At 30.2% G+C, this 23,193-nt stretch overlaps 2 protein-coding genes across 2 annotated transcripts in view; one reads left to right on the top strand and one right to left on the bottom strand.

Annotated features, from left to right (window-relative positions):
- The window catches only part of LOC123010904 (dnaJ homolog subfamily C member 13), a 29,171-nt gene extending 24,324 nt beyond the window's left edge, over positions 1–4,847 (top strand). The window contains exons 22-27 of the mRNA XM_044408087.1: positions 484–705; positions 756–1,465; positions 1,513–1,729; positions 3,855–4,040; positions 4,094–4,475; positions 4,523–4,847. Coding sequence (XP_044264022.1) covers positions 484–705; positions 756–1,465; positions 1,513–1,729; positions 3,855–4,040; positions 4,094–4,475; positions 4,523–4,635 — 1,830 coding nt within the window. The 3' untranslated portion in view covers positions 4,636–4,847. The remainder of the gene's footprint in view (positions 1–483; positions 706–755; positions 1,466–1,512; positions 1,730–3,854; positions 4,041–4,093; positions 4,476–4,522) is intronic.
- Positions 4,848–6,690: 1,843 nt separating this feature from the next.
- LOC123010769 (tyrosine-protein kinase receptor torso-like) lies at positions 6,691–23,193 on the bottom strand. The gene is made up of 13 exons (XM_044407872.1): positions 22,957–23,193; positions 17,362–17,440; positions 16,910–17,052; positions 16,629–16,857; positions 14,637–14,704; positions 14,380–14,545; positions 14,054–14,235; positions 13,736–14,005; positions 13,476–13,683; positions 13,226–13,427; positions 13,024–13,177; positions 9,359–9,711; positions 6,691–7,179 (listed from the first exon to the last, which is right to left on the bottom strand). The coding sequence occupies exons 1-13, from the start codon at positions 23,077–23,079 to the stop codon at positions 6,948–6,950; spliced, it is 2,409 nt and encodes an 802-aa protein (XP_044263807.1). The 5' UTR covers positions 23,080–23,193; the 3' UTR covers positions 6,691–6,947.

Below are 23,193 nucleotides of genomic sequence, written 5' to 3'. Positions count from 1 at the left end.
ATTGGGTTTTATTAATTTCCATTTTTTTACTTTTAAAAAAGCTATCACATTTATTTATTACTTTCTGTTCCACTTTTGTATTTTTTATTTGAATGTAACTGAACTTTTCTCTGACAAATTTTTGATTCGAGTCATATTGCGACCTTCAAAAATATTTTCTTTTACACCTGTTTTTAATATTTTTTTCAAAAAAGTGTTACGTTTTCAAGTAATATTTTATCTCCGAAACTTTTTTCCAATTATAAAAAATGTGAATAGTTAAAGAGAAAACAGAAATATAAATTCCGCGCCATCTGCCGCTTTAGCAACAAACTAAAACATATTCCCCTTTAGCCTTAAAAATTTGCATACAAGTTTAAAAAACGATGACAAATCGAACGGCACTATTGATCTGTCAAAAAAAAATCGAAGCCAACTAAGCGAACTTTTGTTAGTCCCCTCGTACATAATTTCACTTTTTAACTAAATTTATGATTATGATAGATTCTTAAAACGCTGAATAGCAACAGTTCGACGCCGTATTTAGTCTGGGATAACGGTACCAGAGCTGAACTTATCGACTTTCTAGAAAAACAACGTAGTGGTAGAGGTGATTTAGATTTAAGTATAGGAACCGACTTTACCTACTCTGCACATTCTGGTGAATTACAAATTGGTAACATTTTTATCAGGATTTATAACCAGCAACCGACCTATCCTATTCAGGTGATTGTCACTTGTTTTATTTAACAGTATTTTAGTAGTATTTTCAACAGAATGCCAAAAATTTCACAATGGATCTCTTAAACTTCCTCTCAGAACAATCCGAGTATTTGTTAAATTTGGTCAACATAGCATATTCCGTTACAATAGAAGATAGACTAAAATATTCTGTGATGACTTTGGAAGCTTTAACAAATGTGATACGGAACAATACAGGTGTCGAATTGCAATGCATCGGTCATTTCCGATTACTCTTCAGCTTACTTAACGTCTCCCACAGCCCTATCCAAAAAGGTGCACTCAATGTGATATCAGTAGTTACTAGAAATAACGAGTGTATCAATGATATTGCCGCTACTGAAGTGTTGGGATATTTATTACTAGTCTTATACACGATTCAAGATTCGCAGCCCCAAATTTTGGACACTTTATATGCGTTAATGTCGACGACTAAAATCGTCAAGGAGGCGTTAAGTAAAGGTGCCGTTATTTATCTCTTGGACCTCTTTTGTAATTCCACCAATTCGCAAATACGCCTCACTTGTGCCGAGTTGTTGGCTCGAATGAGTTCGGATAAGCTCGTTGGACCAAAAGTTCGGTTATGTTTGGGGAGTTTCTTACCACCGATTTTTGCCGATGCGATGCGAGATAGTCCGGAAGCGTCCGTGAATATGTTTGAATCGGCCCACGAACACCCTGAGTTAATTTGGGATCAAGAGGCCAAAGATCGGGTCTGTACGACGGTGGCTCGACTAAGAAGAGAGTTAGTTTTTTTTACAGTTTATAAAATATGTTTAATAATTTTTTTAGACATCAAACCGTGCAAAGTACTAATCCGGCCGCTCTTTGGAAAATGCCCGACATTAACGGGCTTACCAACTTTGCCACACCAAATGAGTTCATCGTTGGTGGAGTTTATTTAAGGATATTTATTGCAAATCCCGCTTGGACGTTGAGAAAACCAAAAGAATTTTTATCGGAACTTATGGAAACTTGTTTGACTCTGATGACCAAAGACAAACCCAATGTAAATTTTCATTTGTAGCCAACCTTGTTTTATAGCCCAGTCAAATTAGACAAAAATAGGGCGATCGGTGGAAAAAAATCCTAGAAAGTTGGAATTTTTTTTAAACGCTTTCTTTACACTTGGGTAGACATACAGGCTGTCCCAACGGTCCGAAAAAGCTCTATAACTTGTTTATGTTAGGAGATACTAACTTTTTCTTTTTTTTTCGATTATAGTTGCATTTCTGATATTTTAAAAATATTGCGGTTTATATACAGGTTGTCCCAATATTAAAAAAAACACTAGAGTTAGTTTTTGTTAAATGGAATCTACTCAGTTTGATTTTATTTTTGGATTCTACGCTAAATTACAAATAACTTTTATACAGGTTGTTTTCATTTATCTGTTATCAACTATGATTTGTGACGCTTTTTTGACCAGAATTTTTGAAATGCAGGGATCTGTCTAAAAATTCGTACCTTCTAAATGCTTGCACACTAGTTAAAGTGAGTAACGTCGTTTGATTCCTGAATGTTTGCCGCATCTTTTAAGTGTTTATTCAACAACCTGCTCAGTGGCATGTGCCTGCCTACTGCGATTTTTTAAACATGACAAATTAAAAATGTCAAAAACTCATTTTTCTCAAATGGCACCTTCTATTTATTATTGTAGCAATCAAAAGATCTTTTGACAAGCTTTCCATCAATATAAGGTTTGTATAGTCTAGTGTAAAATTCTAAGTTGCTATCTTAAATTAACTAAATTTCGAAAAACTTTTCTGTTTTGAACAATAAAAATCGATTGGGTCTTATGCACAAAAAAAATTAGCACAGGAAATAAACAAAAGTATGGAATTGGAAATTCTTTGCTGCAAGAAAATGTACAATATTGTGCACAATTGCGTTACAGAGAAAATTAGGCAAAATCTAACATATCGCAAAGCAGTATTAACACAATTTAGTAGAAAAATGTAAAAACATTAACAAATAAAAACAAAACATTAAATCTATTTTACAATTTTCTTTATAACAGATGCTCAAAAATATTACCATTTTTTTCAATACATGCAGTCTTCGTCTAAAAGATAGTCTAACACGACTTAGCATATCTGCATTTATTAAATGGAATGTATCGCGTATTCTTTGTTTCATATCCTCCGCAGTTGTTGGTCTCAGTTTATATACATTTTTATACAATTTTTTAAATGCAGCACTTTGCAGCAGTTTTGCATTTGGGTATTTTTATTTGTAGAGTCTTTTAGCCAATAAAATATTACGATCCGCTTCACCAAGACTGTATACCATGTTAATGAGTTCTTGACGAGTAAAATTCATTTTGGGACTTATAATCTTCCCAATAAAATTGACAGATCGCAACAATGACAGAAGCTCACTCGATTTTTATTGTCCAAAACAGAAAAGTTTTTCGAAATTTAGTTAATTTAGGATAGCAACCTAGAATTTTACACTAGACTATACAAACCTTATATTGATGGAAAGCTTGTCAAAAGATCTTTTGATTGGTACAATAATAAATAGAGACTGACATTTGAAAAAAAATTAGTTTTTGACATTTTTAATTTGTCATGTTTAAAAAATCGCAGTAGGCACATGCCACTGAGCAGGTTGTTGAGTAAAAACTTAAAAAATGCGGCAAACATTCAGAAATCAAACGGCGTTACTTACTTTAAACTTGTGTGCAAGCATTTAGAAGGTACGAATTTTTAGACAGACCCTTGCATTTCAAAAATTCTGGTAAAAAAGCGCCACAAATCAAAATTGATAAAAGATAAATGAAAACAACCTGTATAAAAGTTATTTGTAATTTAGCGTAGAATCCAAAAATAAAATCAAACTGAGTAGATTCCATTCAAAAAAACATAACTTTAGTGTTTTTTTTAATATTGGGACACCTATATATAAACCGCAATATTTTTAAAATGTGCAGCAGAAACGCAACTATAATCTTAAAAAAAGAAAAAGTTAGTATCTCCTAATATAAACAAGTTATAGAGCTTTTTCAGACCGTTGGGACAGCCTGTATGTCTACGCAAGTATAAAGAAAGCGTTTAAAAAATTCCAACTCTCTAGGATTTTTTTCCACCGATTTGTTTAATTTGACTGGGCTATTAAAAGAGTTTTTCTAGACCGAATTATTAGAAATGGGGACAACCGCTCTCTGTTCGTTATTGCAAGCACAACCAGCCCTTTTGGATCTGATCCCATCCATGGGCCACATTCCGCGCCTTTGTAGACAAATGGGTTCAAACGTAAGGCAAACTATTGTTCCTAAATCTGCTATACTCATCTTGAATGCACTTTCAAGTAGCAGTGTAAGTGCTTTTTTTGTTTGTTTTATACTTTGATAAAAAAATGAATTTAATAGATTTGTGTGGCTGCGATAGCACAAACAGATTGCATGCATCCTCTAAAACAGGCAATGCAAGTGCGCAAAGACATGATAGCAGTAGCTTGTGAAGCTCTCAATCGTCTCTTTTCGAACAACCAAGATCAGCTAGTTAAGCAAGCTTTGGACGTTGATTTCGTCCAATTTCTGTTGACACTGTTAGAAGGAAGGCTCGAAATTATCGATAATCCTGCTATGACGAAAGCGCAAATTGTCAAAGCTCTCAAATCGATGAGTCGGAGTTTGTTGTATGGGGAAAGGGTTACAAGCATTCTCGATAAGAGTACCATTTGGGCCGAGTACAAGGATCAAAAACATGATTTGTTTATATCAAGTACCCCCATTTCTGGTTACTTGACTGGTGAGTTTTTTCAGTTGGTGAGAGTAGTTGAATAGTGGAATTTTTAGCTGGAACACCAACTGCCGCGGGTTATTTAACTCAAGGTTCGAGTACTAAAGTTGCGTTTCAACCTCCTCCTGTCGATAAAGAAGATACCGCCTTAAAACAGGACGGACTCTAGTGATCTACAGGGTGATATTTACAGAACTTCAGGATTGAGTATTAAGTGTAAATACATTCCTAACTTTAAAAGCAATAGACTTAATGTTTGATAAACTTAGTGTAATTTATGTAAAAAATGTAAATGTTTAAGGATAAGTTTAGGTACTTTGTATGCTTTACTAAAGGTATTAATTTATGCTTAACAAATACATTATATTTTCTATCATATGACTCATTTCGATTCATTTAATTTCAACACAACTCACAGAGATCGACCGTAAAAAAAAAGTTGTAACTTCCAGATCTCAAACCTTTCAAAACTAATTTAGAATTAAGTAAAATAATCAAATTTAGTTTTCTGAGGAATGGCTAAAACTTCCAAATATAACGGAATTAGTAATTAGAAAGGCTCGGATTATATGCAAAATGCATATTTGTTATTAAGAGGTATATCAACAAAATTGTACGTTTTCTATGCATTTCTAATGTTTTTTGATTAAAATAAGCCAAAAAAAATGCATATTTTCGCAACTTTGTGCATATTTTCTTGAAATCACAAATTTCCGGTTAAAAATTTCAGTTCAAGTTAATAATTGGCCAGTTTAAGAAAAATGATCCGATTACAAAATATATTAAAGAGAAAACCACCAGTAATTCGTAAGCCGGACTCAAAGAATTAGTATATTGCTGAGTTTTCTTTTTATATTCGTTTTATACAGGGTGAATATGAAGTTTAGAACCAAACGGGTTTTTTTTAATTATTTGTCTCTAGAAAATAATAATTAATATAAAATAAAATAATAATTAATATAAAATAAAGTAATATAAAAAATCTGATCGTATTTTCAAAACGAAATTTTGTTTTGCTTTGAGTTATGCGATTTTTGTCAAAATTGTAATTTATGTAATTTTCTTTTAATTAATAAAAAATAGATAGTCTCTAACACAGTTGTTTTTGGGAGAGTATACAAAACATTTTTTAGTGGGTTGCCATTTAGAAAAATTAAAATTTTTGTAGAACTCAAAAAATCTAAAAATGTTATTCTTGATAAAACATTTAATTCATCAATTAGTTTTTTAAAAAGTAAATAGTTTAATCAAAAAATGTTTGGGTCCAAACTTTTTATTCACCTAGTATAAAACGAATAAATCCTTCTATATGAATAAGTAGTTGCCTGCAAATGAATTTTAGCAAAATTGTTTAAATTGATGTAATCTGAAAAGTACAGGTTTCTTAGAAAGGCTTAATTACTAGGTTATTAAAATGGCTTGTCTGAGGTAAAACCAATTTATTTATTCTCTTTCGTTCATCGTGTGCGGTTCAAGATGATGAAAATACAAACTTTAGTGTACTCGAGGATAAAAATTTATTCCAACTTTGATTTTTTATTGTTAAAAGTTTTGCATATCGATGCATATTTGGCATATATCCGAGCATATTTCTTCATATTTTGTGCATTTTTTTTGTCAAAATACGAGCATATACAGGGTGTCAGAACTCGTGCCTAACAGAAAAATTTCAAGTAAGTTAAGATACCAGGAACATGGAAAAATTGTTTAAAAAATTCTATCTACGAAAAAATTTTAACATTTATTTTTTAACATTTGACATTTTTTATGTCTATTTAATGATAGGTACTGATCATCTTCTTCTAGATGATTTTTTTTATAATTATTTAGTAAAGGTACACAAATTTTGCCAATAAAAGCCACAAATAAGTTTAAACAGAGTTTCAATTTAGGATACAGCTTCCTTGTTTCTTCTTCTAAATAGCCTGTGGCACAAAAAACTTGAAAAATTATTTTTATATTTTCATAACTTCGAAATTTTTATAGATAAAATTTTTTAAATATTTTTTCTATGTTCCTGTTATCTTATCTTATATGGCATTTTTCTCTGGGTCGCGAGTTATAGCGCATATTTTACGGATTTTTCGTGCATATAATCCGAGCCTTAGTAATTAGTTTCAAACTACCAGAGAAAATTCTTTTTGAATGTTTCTTTATTCAAGAAATTTCATAGTCCAAAACAGTTGTTTCCAAGAGCAGGTATATAAAATATAAACTAAGACAGTTTATTATAAAACATTTATTAAAGATATATTCACGTTGAACATAATACAAAAATATGCACAATGTGTACAAAATGGTGTTGAAAGCATTTGAAACTACTTTAACTCACAGCTATATTACGTCAGTCACATTTTGTCCTAAATACTAATTACGTAAAAAAACATTCGATCACAAAATAATTGAACTTTGGAGACAGGTACATTTATATAAAAAGAAACTTATTTACAGTTCAAACTCGGTTCAACCACAAAACCGCACTTAATTGCTAATACCTCTGATGAGAGTATTGACAGGTGTAACATACCGTTCAGTAGAACACGTCTTTTGGTTTATTTTAATAGGAACCGCTTTTTTGTAGGTCTGGTCGACATTTTCAATTTTGAGATATTGGGACACATTTTCTAACAAACCTTCCAAAGATCTGCACAACTCGGTAAAAGTCGGTCTATTTTTCGGGCTTTCTCTCCAACAACTCAACATTACGGCATACCTTGAACAAAAAATCACAAAATACAAACGCGCAAGATAACACAGGGCGACAAAAAAAAGTCATGTCGTGACAACTTGACAAATTTTATATCAATTTGTTCAATCAAATGCACTAAAAAAAATTTCAAAAAGTCCACACACTTTGAACTAAATAATTTTTTTCTAATTTAAATGAATTTAAAATTCTTTAACTTTAAAAAATCATTACTCAATAACTATTAGGCCGATTTCCTTCAAATAAAAACCATTCTAAAGGGATGGACTTGTCCTTTAGAATGATATAAAATTTGAAATTGAATATTGGTAAATTTTTCTTCGAACCGTGTTCGAAAAAATTCGAAGTGAATCGAAGTAATCTAAAAAAAATCGTCTAGAGCATCTTTTTATTAGTAAGAATCCAAATTTTTAAAATAATATACTGAGTAGTTTTCAAGATATGATTTTTTGAAGTTAAGATTTGCTGTTCATGTATTGCGCCATATAAGAGAAATGCATGATAATCTTACTTCAAATTGCATTTTTTTTAAGTATTTGTTTTAAGACTCTTCTTTTGCTTAAAAATGGTAAATTGCACTTTCTTTGTTCTAAATAGAATATAGAAAAACTGTTTTTTTACTTAAAACAAACAAAGAGTGTCTGCGTACTAATTAAAGCAAATAAAGAGTTTTTTTTTTGTTCTAAAAATGATCACTGATCATTGAGCAAAAAGGATCTAGAAGTTTAAAGCAGTAGTTTTAAATATAAGATCAAATCTTTTTCAAATTAAATCACTTTCCATTTAGATTCCAACTTGTTCACTTTGTTCTAGCTTTCTGAACATTTTTTTGAAAATGTTCTCAGCAAATGCTTTAACTGAAGCTAATCGTAGAGAAAACTACTCGGTATATTCTTTTGAAAATTTGGATTACAACTAATAAAGAGATGCTCTACACGATGGTAATGATGAGAAAAAAATTACTCGTAGGGTTTTTCTTAGATTACTTCGATATACTTCGAACTTCTTCAAACACTGTTCGAATATTCACTGTTTGTCAATATTCAATTTCAAATTTCATATCATCCTAAAGGACAAAGCTATCCCTTTAGAATGGTCTTTATTTGAAGGAAATCGGCCTAATAGTTATTGAGTAATGATTTTTTAAAGTTAAAGAATTTTAAATTCATTTAAATTAGAAAAAAATTATTTTGTTTAAAGTGTGTGGACTTAATTTTTTTTGTGCATTTGATTTGTCTCACTGAGACGAACAAAATGATATAAAATTTGTCAAATTGTCACGACATGACTTTTTTTGTCGCCCTGTGTTATTGTAATTTTCGATATATTATGAAAGGTAAAATAATTGAGAGATTTCTTGGCTTTTATGACGTTACAGCTGACGAGTTATTTTGACTAAGATAATAAAAACGAAACTCTTAATCAAAATTATAGATACGTATTTGTAATACTTGTTTTTTGGAAACACAAAACTGTTTTTTTTATGTTCATACATAATTTTTCTAATCATTATGAATCTATATTTTTTTGGCTAAGTAGAGTTCTCCTCGTATTATGATTGCCTCCCCGGTTTGCGGGCCCACGGGCTGCCACTACTAACCAAATATAGTAAAATCGTTTTCCTAAGACCTACTAAAAATTTTATTACTTTTAAGTTAAATGCGGTATTGTTAAGAGTAAACCAGAGGGTAAACAAATCATAAATTAGTGGAACCCACCCGGACCCTGAAACAGGTCAGTTTTTAACAGGGCCGGATTACTTACTTTCTTTTTGTCTAAAATACTTGAAATGTTTTAATAGTTTTTGATGTAGTTGTTATTAAAGTCAAGTATTTTAAGAAATTTAAAAAAGCCAGGTGGTTATTAACAAGCTATTATTAAATAAGTTTGCCAATATTCAATTTCAAATTGCATGTCATTCTAAAGGGCAAGTCCATCCCTTTAGAATGGTCTTTATTTAAAGGAAATCGGCCTAATAGTTATTGAGTAATGATTTTTTAAAGTTAAAGTATTTTAAATTCATTGAAATTAGAAAAAAAATATTTGGTTCAAAGTGTGTAGACTTTTTGAATTTTTTTTTAGTTTTTAGTGATTTGTCTCACTGAGACGAACAAAATGATATGAAATTTATCAAGTTGTCACGACATTACTTTTTTTTGTCGCCCTGTGAAATAAAATTACTCACAAGTCTGGGCTGCAATTCGACGGCCGCGCCAACCGATTTCCACTCTTAAGAAAATCCAACAATTCAGAAGAGTGTACACCCACGTAAGGTGTTCCTCCGAGTGTTACTATCTCCCATAGTAGGATTCCGAAGGACCAGACGTCACTATACGTGGTGTACCTCTGATGAGTTAGGGATTCTAGAGCCATCCATCTAACCGGTAGTTTCCCTCCGCCGTTTTTGCAGTAAACGTTGTCCTGATAAACGTCGCGACTCAGACCAAAATCGGATACTTTCACAGTGTGATTTTCGCAAACTAAAACGTTACGTGCAGCCAAATCGCGATGCACGACCCGAGTTTTGGCGAGGTGTTCCTGAAGGTTAACCATAAAACAAAAATAATTACACTATCGGACAAAAGTAAAGCAACTTCTTAAAAAAAAATCTTTATAGTTCCTTCTAGTATCTGACGAAATGTATTTCTTTTTGCTTTGGTATTGTAAGTAAAATGTAAAAGAAATATTTTTATTTTATTTTATACAGGGTGTTTACGGTCTTAAGGTTGAAATTTAAATGAGATGATGTTCACGGTAGAAGAAAACTAATACGCTATATAAAACAAAAATTCACGTTGTTAAAGGAAATTATTCATTTTATACTATTTGTTTGAGAACTGCTGCTTCGGCTGCAACAATGGTCATTAGTATCATTATCTTGTGTTTCACCGTAAATCATAATCACGACAACCAATTTATTATTTTAATATTTTGCCATACCTACATTTTTATAAATTTGGAGAAAAATTAAGAACGAATCAAACCTATTGGAAACCATTCGCTGAAAGAGATTAAACAGAAAATCTTCGAATTTTGATAAAAACTAAAGCAAAAGCAAATCAAATGATGACAGTGTCAAAACTATGAAGTGACTTTTCTCTTTCATTGTCATGGATACGATTTTTTATCTGTTGCAACAATACAATTTTATCTGAACAAGGAAATAATTCCAGTGACCCTCAAACCGTGTAACAACATTTTGGAGTTCAATAACATTCTTGATAATAACAATTGTGTGAGTTTTTTTCTCGGTTACAGTGTTTCTGTACTCTTCTATTACTAGGTCAATTTTCAACTCCAAGACTGTAAACACCCTGTATATCATTTAGGTTTTCTAGTGTTATACAGAGAGAATATAAAGTATGGAACCAAGCGGTTTTATTTTTAATCATTTACCTCCAGAAAATAATAATTAATATAAGATAAGATAATATAAAAAATGTGATCGTATTTTCAGAACGAAATTTTGTTTTGTTTTTGAGTTATGCGATTTTTTTTTGTCAAAATTGCAATTTATGTGAAAATTTTTTTTTTAAAAATTAAATATAAAGCAGATAGTTATAATCCTTAGAGTATAGCTTTTATGAGAAAAATCATTTAATAGTGGGTTGCCAAAAAAAATAAGTTTTTTGTAGAACTCAAAAACAAAAGGAAATTTCGAAAAATTTTATTCTTGTTAAATCAACACATTTTTATAGTACTTTATCACTCATAAATTAGTTTTTTCAAAAAATAAACTGTTCAACCAAAAACGTTTGGTTCTATACTTTTTATTCACCTTTTATGTACTTATTGAAACATAGCAAAATTATATGCGACAAAAGTAAAGCAACAACAACAAAAAATTACTTAACAAAAACGAATTCAACAATTATGAAACTATTAACTTAGTAATTAATAGGATAACCATTACACTAACCAACAAGCATTTTGTGACTGAGAAGAAAACAGTTTTGTTCAATTATGTGCTAAAACTCAAAAATGATAAAAAAAATTCCATAGCACGTCAAATTTTAAAGTTAGGCGTTTTAAGATATCATATGTAAGTGTGTTCGACAAAATCGCCTAAAAACGAAACTCTTAAAATTCATTTTCTCTATTCTCATTAAAAATTTTTTCCTTCAAATTTGGGTGCCGTTAGTGACGAGCAAGGGGAAAGGTTCCACGAGGATATATTGACGATGGAAAAGAGGTACCAAAGGAGATGGGGTGGGGGATTACTGCTGGTTCCTGATAAGGGAAGTTAAAACAACCTACAAAAGAAAGTCAGCTTTTGCAAAAAACTCATCTACAACAGATTTATGTTAGGATCTAATACATCTTTCAACATTGTTCTTGTTTAGTGAATAAATTAATTTCTTTCGTCGTTTATTTAATTAATTTTTATTTGAAATGAACAATTTTTACGATAAAATTTGAGAAAACTATTTTCCTGTAACTTAAAATCTGTACCTGATGGAGAATTTTTCTTATCAAATTCGTAATTAGGGAAGTTAATGTACCCTGACACACGTGTCAATAGATCAATCACATTAAATAAAAATTGTTGTGTAGTGTTATTTGCTATTACTTTTTGACATTGACGCAGCATGGATGAAATTAAATTTTGTGTTGTAGTAATTGATTAACAAAATTTAAAAAAAAGTAACCATAACTTGAAAATTATAAAATTTAGGTATAGGAAATGTTGGTACAGATCGATGCAGAATTAAATTCTCTTCCACTTAGTAAAATAAAAATTGGGGTATTTTATTTGGAAAAATTGAGTTATGGATGTTTAAATTATTACAAAAGTAACCTTAAAATTTTGGCGTTTTTTATATTTTTTTTTTTTTCAAAAGAAGAAAGATCTAAGCCTTCTCTTTCAAACGTCAAAAAAACGAATCCAAAATTTTTAAATTGGAAGGTGCAGATCCAAAAAGTTTTGAAAAACTCAAAATATTTCAAAATGGCCAAATTTAGGTATAGGGAAAGCTAATGAAAACTTCTTTAAATTAACTCGATTAATCCAAAAACGCAATAAAAATATAGCTTTCCATTTAAAATAAGAAAGTTGAGACCGACTTCCGGTATAAACGGAAGTGCCGCCATCTTGAAAATATTTTCATTTAGGAGGACTTAATGGATTATGATTATGTACAGTTACGGAATTAAAATTTCGGGCAGTATTTTTCTGTCACTTTATAAAGTTCACTGCAAACTACCTTTTACTGTCATCATGACTGACATTTGACAATTAAACTTTTCTGTCAGTGACGCTATTTTTTAAATCAAAATGACATAAATATGACAAGACTAAAAAATGAGGTTATTAATGTAAAGGTTGCTTTAGAGTTTACATTATGAAAATGACAATACTTTAATACTTTAATTCCGTAACTGTACCAATTTTCAAATAAATACGATTATTAACTTCTAATACTTCTAATGTGGGGTTTAGACAGAACACCTGTATTTGGGTAAGAAAATTGCCTGGAAATGACTAGTAGTCACACACTTTCCCTCCAAAAAGAGATTCACTACCATTTTTTTAACTCTAAGCATATTGGTTTCCCATATGGCATATTTATGTATTTAAAAAGTTTGCGAATAAACTTAATTAACCCGAAAATATGTAAAAAGTTGCTTTATTTTTGTCGCGCTAATAAAGAGTGTTGTTTACATAAATTATTGCAAACTAACTTATTTGACATTTGAAAATAATCTCGTTTTGTTTATGACACCAACCTACTATAAGGTTTTAAATTCCGGGATTACTGTTTGGGTTTTAAATTCTTATAATATTTAATTTTACCACAAAAGTTGCTTTACTTTTGTCCGATAGTGTAAATAAATTAAATTATTTCATACCATTCCGAGTGCGACTTGGCGCGCTATTGACAAAAGATGCTTAGGCTGGATTACGAAATCATCCTCAAAGTTCATATTTTGAAAGTCGTAAATTTTGTTTGCGAAATAATTTGAACTGTTGGAACTTTCATCTATGTATGCAAACTGCTGTTGCCTGAAATTGATTCGAAAAAATGTATTTTACGTGTTTTTTGTCATTTACATATTGATAAATTTGTCCCACGCTGTTCTTAAATAAGTCTGTAAGTCCCCTCTGGAGCAATATTCGACCACAAGAAGTGGACCTTCAATTCGTCCTTTAGTTACACAACCGATCAAGGAAACAATATATGGATGTTGTCTAACCGACTTCATTATATTGATTTCTTGAGTAAACTGTCTTATTTCTTCCGAAGTGGGTGATTCTGCAACACAACCATCAACTCATCTTCTTAATGTCACACACAATAAACCTTTCAACATCTTCACTGCAACTTGTGTCTTATTACCATCTTTCATCTCTACGAAAGCTCGCCGAACTATCCCGAAAGCTCCCTCCCCGATGACACTTTGGAAGGAAAGTTTAAGAGGATCAAGTTCCCACTGATCACATATGTCGGGTTTAATCATATCAATTTCAATATTATCCCTTGATTCTGGAAATTTCTCTTCATCAAGTCCCTGCGATACGATATAATTAAAAACACAATTAGATTTTTTCGCCTAGCAGTACTTTGAAGTAACGCTCTCTCTCATCTCGACGCTTCTGTTTATGTCGATAATAATTAACAGTCACTGTCACAATCAAAGTGGCTATCAAAGGTGCAACAATTAAGACCAAAATCCCCCAGTGTTGCTCCGAAGTGACTGTTGTGATATTTGTATCAGTTTTGTGTCGCTCCTCGGCCACTTTTTGACTACAGCCCGCCGAAGAGCAAGCCATAAGGGAGATGTGATACAAAGGGGCTAATTTCATGTGCTCAAAAATCGCATTTGTTTTGTCCTACATAAAGAGAAATAAATTCCAGATTGAACCATAAAATGCACTTACTCCAGTTATGTTTAAAAAATGTTCAGTTTTGTTATGATTCTTCGGATCTATGTTAATAAAATGAGCGATGTAGTAATCAGGTATTAAATCTGGTTTTGACCAAATCAAGTGAACGTTGTATGTTTCCTGGGATAAATCGATGATACTTTCATTAATTACCAAATTCTGTGGGGCTTCAGGACCTAAAAACCTCATTTTTTCGAAAACAAATCATGATTTCACTGATAAATTTAATATTACATAATTGCAGAAATATCAAGAAAGATCAAGTAAACAGCCAATTAAGGTATATTTCGTTAAAACATTTTAATGAAAAACCAACTCACTGCATTTATCCAAAGTATGGAATGTTTCCAAACAAGAAGGGGTTAGAAAAGTGAGCGATTTCTTTACACTTTCCTGTAGGGAGGTTTCAGACTTTGCCATAATTTCGATTGTATAGTTTATACCAAAGTTCAAATCGGTCAAAGTTGTTTCATGCTTACCTGAAACCTGTGGTCATACATAACTATTAATAATTGATATTATGTGACTGAATGCGAATTAAATTTGTATCATTAAGAAAGGAACTTCAAGCACTTACGACATTTATCGTTTCCTCATAAACGGACTCTTCTTTAAGCCACACAAGATTATATTCGCATGAATAATCTAGAAATAACACTTTTAATCATGCTATTCTAAAAATAAAAAAACTACAAATTCGAAAGTGTCGGACCATATCTTAGATAGTGATAAAGAACATCCAACTGAGTTAAAAGTTCCCATGACAAAAAATTGTTTGAGCCTTTTTTCACGAGATATACAGAGTGCGCCAGAACTCCCCCAGAGAAAAATAAGGTAAGATACGAGGAATATGGAAAAAATGTTTAAAAAAATTTATCTATAAAAATTTCGAAGTTATCATAATTTAAATTTTGCACTTTGACTCTATTTATTTCTATTTAAACTTTAAAAATTTAAATAGCACTATCCTACTGGTGGCACATCAAATGAAAGCTATTTTAGCAAACTTTTTAAAACATTTTACCAAAATTGAATCAGACCATCCATTTATGAGATACAGAGTGTTCTAATATAAACGAACTAGAAAGAATTTGCAAAAAAACGAAACAAGTTAATTATGTTTTTGAAAAAAGACATTTTTTGACACAGTTTTAAAAGCACCCCCACTAACCCTTTAATTTTACCCACCTCAATTTCGAAGTTTCAAATGACACCGACTCACTTGCGATAGATCAAATAAAAGTGTTTTTAAAATGTTATCTGAACCTCTTTTCTGAAGTTGAATGGGATTATCTATTCATAAGATATTCGCAAAAAATAATGTTTCTAATTAGTAATTACTTCTAATTAAAACTATTAAAAAAATTACAAGAAACATACTAATATTGTTATAAGTATTATTGAAGCTGTAACAAACTTATTTTTATTTCTATATTTTATTGTCAAAATAATCGGACTAAAGGACAGGGGGTAATAACGTTTCTTATAATTTAATGGAAGTATCTTAAAAATAGCAATATAGTTCTTACGAGTAAGTCCCTTTGTACATACTGACTGCTGTAAGATTAGTGTTTTGCCCATACTTTATGAATGTATAAAAATCATTTCATTTTGGAAAAAAACTTTTAAAAAGCATTTTAAAAGTGTTTTCATTTTTTATATCACTAGTGGTTGGTGCTATTTGACATTTTAGAGTTAAGTGGCATAGAGGTTAAAAGGTTAGTGAAGGTGCTATTAAAATTGCGTCAAAAAATGGTCCTTTTAAAAACAAAATTAACCTGTTTCGGGTTTTTTTTGCAATTTTTTTCTAAGATGGTTTGTTTCTATTAGAACACCCTGTATCTCATGAATGGATAGTCTGATTCAATTTTGGTAAAAAGTTTTGAAAACCTTGCTAAAATAGCTTTCATTTGATGTGCTAGAAGTAGGGTAGTGCCATTTAAATTTTTAAAGTTGGGGTGCGTGGGGGTGCTTACGTCAAAAAATGTCCCCCTCGGAAACAAAATCGACCTGTTTCTGCGTTTTTACAAAGTCTTTTTAGTTTCTGAAATATTCGGAGTGGCTCGTTTTCATTGAAACACCCTGTATACAAGATCATCAGTATCCTTAAATAGACGTAAAAAACGTCAAATGTCAAAAAATAAATCTCAAATTTTTTCCCATGTTCTTGGGATCTCATCTGACTTGAAATTTTTCTCTGGGGAGCGAGTTCTGGCACATCCTGTATAGCTCTCTGTTGAAAAAATCACCAATTTGTATCTTATGGTGTAGAAAACATCTAACAAACTAGCAAACTAACTAGCATAATATGGAAATTGTTTTTTTCCAAAAAAAAAGGCTTGAAAAAAATCTGAATTAATTTTTGTGTTTAGCTGAAAGTCTCTTCATCACCATTAGAGAGTTGGTCACACTTTTGATCACCCTGTATTTGGCAATTTGGATCAAACACAATGATGATCATAGGTGTGTTAAAAAGGTCAGGGTCAGCAAGTCTGTTATTTTATAAAATCTGAATTCATCGAATTTACTTAACAAAAGTTAAAATTTTATGGTGAGTAGAAATAATCACCTTCATTTGGACTCCATTTAATTAAAGCATCGTATGTATCTTCTTTCAAAATAAGTTTTTGAAGAGAAATATGCGTGACGGGTGATGGAATTAAATTTCTGCTTGGTGTTTTAATTGTCAACTCGTCGCTGTGTATAATTTGTTTTTTCAAAAATGAAACGGCCCATAGTCGAATATCGTAAAATGTGTCTTCGCTTAAATTATCCAGAGTGTAGTAATTACACGTGGTCTAGAAATTATAGCTTTAGATGTTAATTCTGATCGTTATTTAACTAACTTACCACACTGCTAAAATTTTTAATATTTTTATTTGAAAATTCCAGGAAATAAGCAAAATCATCTATCGATTTCAGATAGAAACTAATCTTATTACATTCGATGCATCTAATTTGTAGCGAGCTTAATGATTCTTCCATCTTCAATTCTGAAACGAAATATAAATGAAACATTTTTCAAGGCAAATAAATATAGGGAAATATCTTTTTATTACAACTTTTGTAAGTAAAAATCTAATTCTACTATTTAATTGCTGACGTACTTACAGAAGCAATGTCTAAGTACAAATATTAAATCAATAAAAGAATTTTGAAATTAAACGTTTAGATGTTGCTTTGTTTTTGAAGAAAACGAATTTTGTTGAATCGAAATTCAACAAGTTCCTCATAATAATGTGTTTATTTATTTCAATTAATAATTTTTGGACGCATTTCTTTATAAATGATAATAAACCTACCTTGTTTGCGATACTCCTTGCCCTGCCAATCACATCTACTGCCATTATTATCACACGCAGAAGACTGTTGTCCATTTTCCTAATTTAAAACAGATTTGTTTTACAATTAAAAATCAAAATTAAATAAAACCTTAAATAAACGATAATGAGCATTGTCTGTTATTTAACCTTAGGTATAGTAAAAAAAACAAAAATAATTAGTTTATAAGTAATAACCAACTCTAATTTACACTAATTTAACAAATTTCCGTTTCATTTTTCTAATAATAAAAAAAATACTGAACAACAACAATTATAACTGATTATAACTGATTTTGAATCAGAAAATTAAAATATGATCATAAAAATTTTAAGTTAGTTCCAGTTTTTGTGATATGAATTTTTATAAGAGCGCTCACATATACAAGAGAACTTCAAAGTATTGTCGGCAAATAGCTTTTTAGACACGCCACCACTGTGAGGTGAACAAAAATTTCTGCTTTATGTATTTTTTTTATTATGGGTATTAGCAAATTCAACAATAAATTAAATCTGACAACATCGGAAACCAAAGAACTAAGATGACTACATGATAACATGTAAATTTTCGGTTCTGTATGTTGTTTTTTTCTCAAAAACCAAAGCTTGAAAAAAATCTGCATAATTTAGCTGAAAGCTTTTTTATCACCATTCGAAGATCAGGGTAATTTGTAAGCGAGTCATCTTTGGATCAGAAAACGTAAGTCTGTTTTCGAACTAACTGCAGTACTGCACGAGAAACGTCAAATAAAATGACATGTCAAAATGTAAAACGACAAAATGGGTTGAAATTAGTCGCCAACGTATAGTAACAGGACCGTTCTTTATTGAAGGTAAAACAAAATTTTTATTAAGTATTATTTTCTGAAGACAAATGATTAAAAAGAAAATCGCTTGGTTGCACATTTTTTATTCACCTCGTATAAGGGTAAAAAATAAACTTCGCCAACTATCTGGAACACTGAGTATAAATTTCAGTTATCAAAAATCAAAAAGCAGAGTTACAATATGATATAAAAAATAGAACAAAAATTAAATCAAAAATTCAATATTTTTTAATACTTTTTGTTTATTAGAAAAACTGTTGTCCAAATAAAAATTTTGCAAAAAAGTGAATCAAAAAAGAGAATTAATAGTAGAACACGACATAAGAAAAAAATGTTATGATTTTTTGAAAATTCATAATTCACTTTTAATAAGACACTCTGTATAATGAAAACAATAATTACATCAAAAGGTAAAGCTAAACCTTCTTTACGAATGTATCAAATTTTACTTTTCTATTAATAATAATAAATTTAATTATTTTAACTTTTGCCAAAAAAATAATAAAATCTAAAAAACCTAAAAAGCATTTTGCAAGGCAAATATGAATGTGGAAAAAGTTAAATACGGACCTGGAATAGGGCAAGAGGGGGAGGGATGGCCCACAATTATAATTTGTGTTAAACATAGTAGATATTTGTGTATAAATATACATGGTGTGCCAGAACTCGCGCCCCAGAAAAAAACATGGTAAGATACCAGGAACATGAAATAAATGTTAAAAAAAAATATCTATAAAAATTTCGAAGTTATGAGGGTTTAAATTTTGCAATTTGACTCTATTTATTTCTATGCAAGATCATCAGTATCATTAAATAGACAAAAAAATGTCAAATGTTAAAAACTAAATGTCAAATTTTTTTGACAGAATTGTTTAGGCATTTTTTACATGTTCCTTTTATCTTACCTTACTTAAAATTTTTCTCTGGGGCGCGAGTTCTGGCGCATCCTGTATATAAATATTAAGTGATAACGCTAACTTGAGACCATTGTATTGTGCAAGAAACTAAAAAAATTCGATCAAGTTTTCACTCGTAAGCAATTTTTTAAAGGCGTTTCTTTATGTTCACACATTAATATCTTATTTACACTTCTGAAATTCAAAGTTAGGTATTTTTTTTTAATTTTACATTTTATAAAAATCTGATAAAATAGCATTAAAAAGGAAGTAGAGTGGATAAAATATAGATGCCAACTTTGGTTGCACAAAGACTGTACAAAATATGAGTCAATGCGTGATATTTGGGGTAAAAAGTAGAAAAAGTAAGTTTGATAAAACAAATTTTGTTTTTTTTTTCAAATTGATTTTTGTCTTTAAGAGGTTAAGACACTTACAACAACTTAAGTTGTTACCTATATATTTTACGAAAGAATAGTATTTTTTTATTTTGTTTAAATACACAATTTCTTGTATTCTACAGGGCCTAAAATTTAGTTATTAAAATCACATGTTATTTTAACTTTCGACTTGTCATTCTATTTGACGTTTCATAGACATACGTTTTCGAATCCAAAGATGACCGGATTACAAATTATCTTGATCTCGCGATATTTGTTCCAGCAGTTCCAAACCATTTAAACGATTTATACAGTTACCGTGGATATCCCGCATTTTTGGTTGTCTATTCAAAAGTTCCTATACTCGTGTTTGAGATCTATATTCCTAATAATATTTCTAAGCTGCACTGTTGTAAGATTTAGTCAATATTCTCTATTTCAGCTAGATGACTATATAAAAACGCATGCACAACAGAGAATTTTTCAAAGAAAAATATTTTATGTTTACGCTTTAGGTAAAGGGTTAGATTTGCAAGTCAATTGCCTGTCGTCTGCATTATAATTAATTTATTTCTATTATAAAGTGAAAATAATGGAAATCGCCGCACACAGTTCTAGAATCTATCACAAATAATTAGGTAAAGCTTTTTGCCAAACGACTAAACGAACTTTTAGTACAGGATGGTACTCAGATAACCTGTCAAAAATATACTGGGTCATTAGAAGGATTTAACAATTCCAAAAAGCCCTTTCTATTAGGTCAAAAATAATAAGGATAAAATAATATCTCTTTTTTTTTGCCAACGGATTTTTATGTAATTTAAAATGTAGATAACTTAGAACGTGAAGATACAATTAGTGTTCATAAAATTAACTCAAAATAAAACAATTATTTTAAGACATATTTCCTCAATTTAAAATTAAGCGAAACTATTATTAATTATATTTTAAAGCCCTAAAAAATAGACCTTTACACTTGTGGTTACAAAATCGACCTAATTTTTGAAAGGATTTTATCAAGTACCATTTTGTACAACCTTGAGAACCTGAGATAATTAATGCCAATAGTTGTGCCTTCGAGCATTTTTTGTTGTATACAGAGTGTTCGTTTTTCGGATCTCAGTTATTATAAGAGATAAATTAGGGCAAAGTTGCGTATATTTATGCTGAACAATAATCTAAAAAAAAATTAATGTGTCATTATTAGTTTTTGAATTATTGGAAAAAAAACGGAAATTTGTAATTTTCGTTTTTATTTTTTCAAGCAAAAACTAAAAGACCTAGACGTTTTTAACTAGGACGTTCTTTTTACAAGGACTTTTTTACAAGGAATCTAAATCTGTCATCGTATTTTCCAAATCGCTCTTGATTACAGAGTTACAACACTCAACTTTGGATTTTCTTGTGGACGCCATATTTTATTTCTAAATTCCTAAAAAAAATTTATATAATTAAATTTTACATGCTGATCAAAATTTAAAAAAAGCGTTTTTTAAAGAGTGCTTTGGAAAAAACGCCACCAATTTTAATTTACAAGTTTCATGAATATACTAACTCTACTTAAAGCCACTTTAACTAAAATGATACATTTTTATATTATAAAATGCAATAGCTTTAAAGTCGCTTTAAAGGAACTTTAATTTTTAAATATCCTTTAAGTAAACGGACTTTAAAGTAAGTATTATGAAGCTGGGCCATAATCAGGAATTAATTGTTAGTGTTTGAAAGAATGATAATAATATCTACGCAACCATTGGTGACAAATCTGAAAAATTGCATATTTTTTGTGTATGAGTTCTACATGGATTTTCTTTACCAGGATATATTGGAACCACTCTGTATATGATTTCCTAAAGTAGTAAAGTCCTAAATACCTAAACAACAAACTATAGATTTGATTGCTTTTCAATGAAACCTCATTAAAACTTTCTTTTATAAATAAGAAATCTTTGAAAATTACAGTTCACAAAGCTAATGCCCGGCCAATTAAGGTATGTACTTTGTATGTACAGTTGGAGACAAAATACTTTGGTCGTCACTTTTCTGACACTTTAACGATAAAATGAATGACAATTTCAAATTAATGACAGCTATTATATTTTCCTATCAAAAATATGTACATACAACTTGTCAACTATGATTGACAGTAGCTAAAAATAAGGTTAACAGTCCTAAAGCATGCTTTACAATTTAATGTCAATCAAGTGACATTGACGACCAAAGTATTTTGTCTCCAACTGTACATATTTCTGTTCTCGCTAACTTTACCAACACGTATGTACGTAAACAGTTTATTATAACATTTGTTGTGTACTTTGTTACATTGTTGAGATGAATTTTTCATTTTATTCATTTATTTGTTTAATAAAAATTAATTCGCATCGTATGTGACATTATAGAATAGAATTTAATTTCTAGTTTTTCAATAAAGTTGAGAAATCAGTGTTTAACATTCCGTAAAGTTTTTATCGTAAGTAAGTATGCACATTAATTAAAAGGGATGTTCAAAAGCGTAGTATAAAAAATTGTAATATTAAATTTAATATAATAATTGTCGGTAAGTACGTTACCTACTACCTAGGTTGTACCTATGAAAACTGCTTCAATCTTCGAACAGAAACCTTAATTTAATAAAAAGCGTCTTTTAGTTGTTTGACTTCAGTAAACACATAGGGGATTAAAAACAAATTTTGCAAAATCAATTGATTTATACAGGATGCGCCAGAACTCGCGCCCCAGAGAAAATTTTCAAGTAAGGTAAGACACCAGGAACATGAAAAAAATGTTTAAAAAATTCTATCTGTCAAAAAATTTTGACATTTGACATTTTTTTATATCTATTTAATGATACTGATGATCTTGTATAAGTTTTCTTACAATTATTTAGTAAAGGGACAAAAATTTTGCCAATAAAAGCCACAAATAACATTGAACAGAGTTACAATTTAGGATACAGCTTCCTTGTTTCCTCTTTTAATATCCTATAGCAAAAAAATTTGGAAAATTATTTTTCCAACAGAAACAAATAGAGTCAAAGTGCAAACTTTAAACCCTCATAACTTCGAAATTTTTATAGATAAAATTTTTTTAACATTTTTTCCATGTTTCTGGTATCTTACCTTATACGACATTTTTGTCTGGGGCGCGAGTTCTGGCGCATCCTGTATGTGTGGTATGTAGGGATTTGTATAAAAAAAAACATCTTCAAATAAAAACAGACATATCATTATAGGCATATAATATTATTTCAACGTTTTTAAACTCTCAAACACAAAATTGTCTTTTATTTTTGCCAGTTTCCTATGTTACGACAGTAAACAAAATCTGAATGTATTAACCTTCACATCCCAAAAGCACGCAAAAAATTGATTAGAAGAAGAACACGTGGTTCGTGCAGAAATTGTAATTATTTCTTTAATGAAGAGTAAATTAACAGACATTTGAAAAATATTCATACATACAATATGTACTTACCTTATGAAAACTTCGACACAGTGCATCTAAGAGTTTTTCCTCGGGCAATTCATTAAATTCGGCATTTTTAAAATTCCATCCATGTACCGTTAATATTAATACACAAAACACCATAAACCTCATGTTAAAATGTGAGCTGTTTTTATATTATCGGAAATTGTATAAAATAGCGACATCAAAGAATAGCGCGCAGAACTTTTCGAATTATGATAGAAAGACAGTGGCACGACTGGCACG

Source organism: Tribolium madens, unplaced genomic scaffold (genome assembly GCF_015345945.1).
Source record: "Tribolium madens isolate multiple individuals breed KSU strain unplaced genomic scaffold, Tmad_KSU_1.1 Scaffold_91;HRSCAF=231;Tcas5.2_LG7, whole genome shotgun sequence".
Classification (NCBI taxonomy): Eukaryota; Metazoa; Arthropoda; class Insecta; order Coleoptera; family Tenebrionidae; genus Tribolium; species Tribolium madens.
Note: the sequence above shows the minus strand (reverse complement) of the source record. Positions and strands in the feature narration are given on the sequence as shown.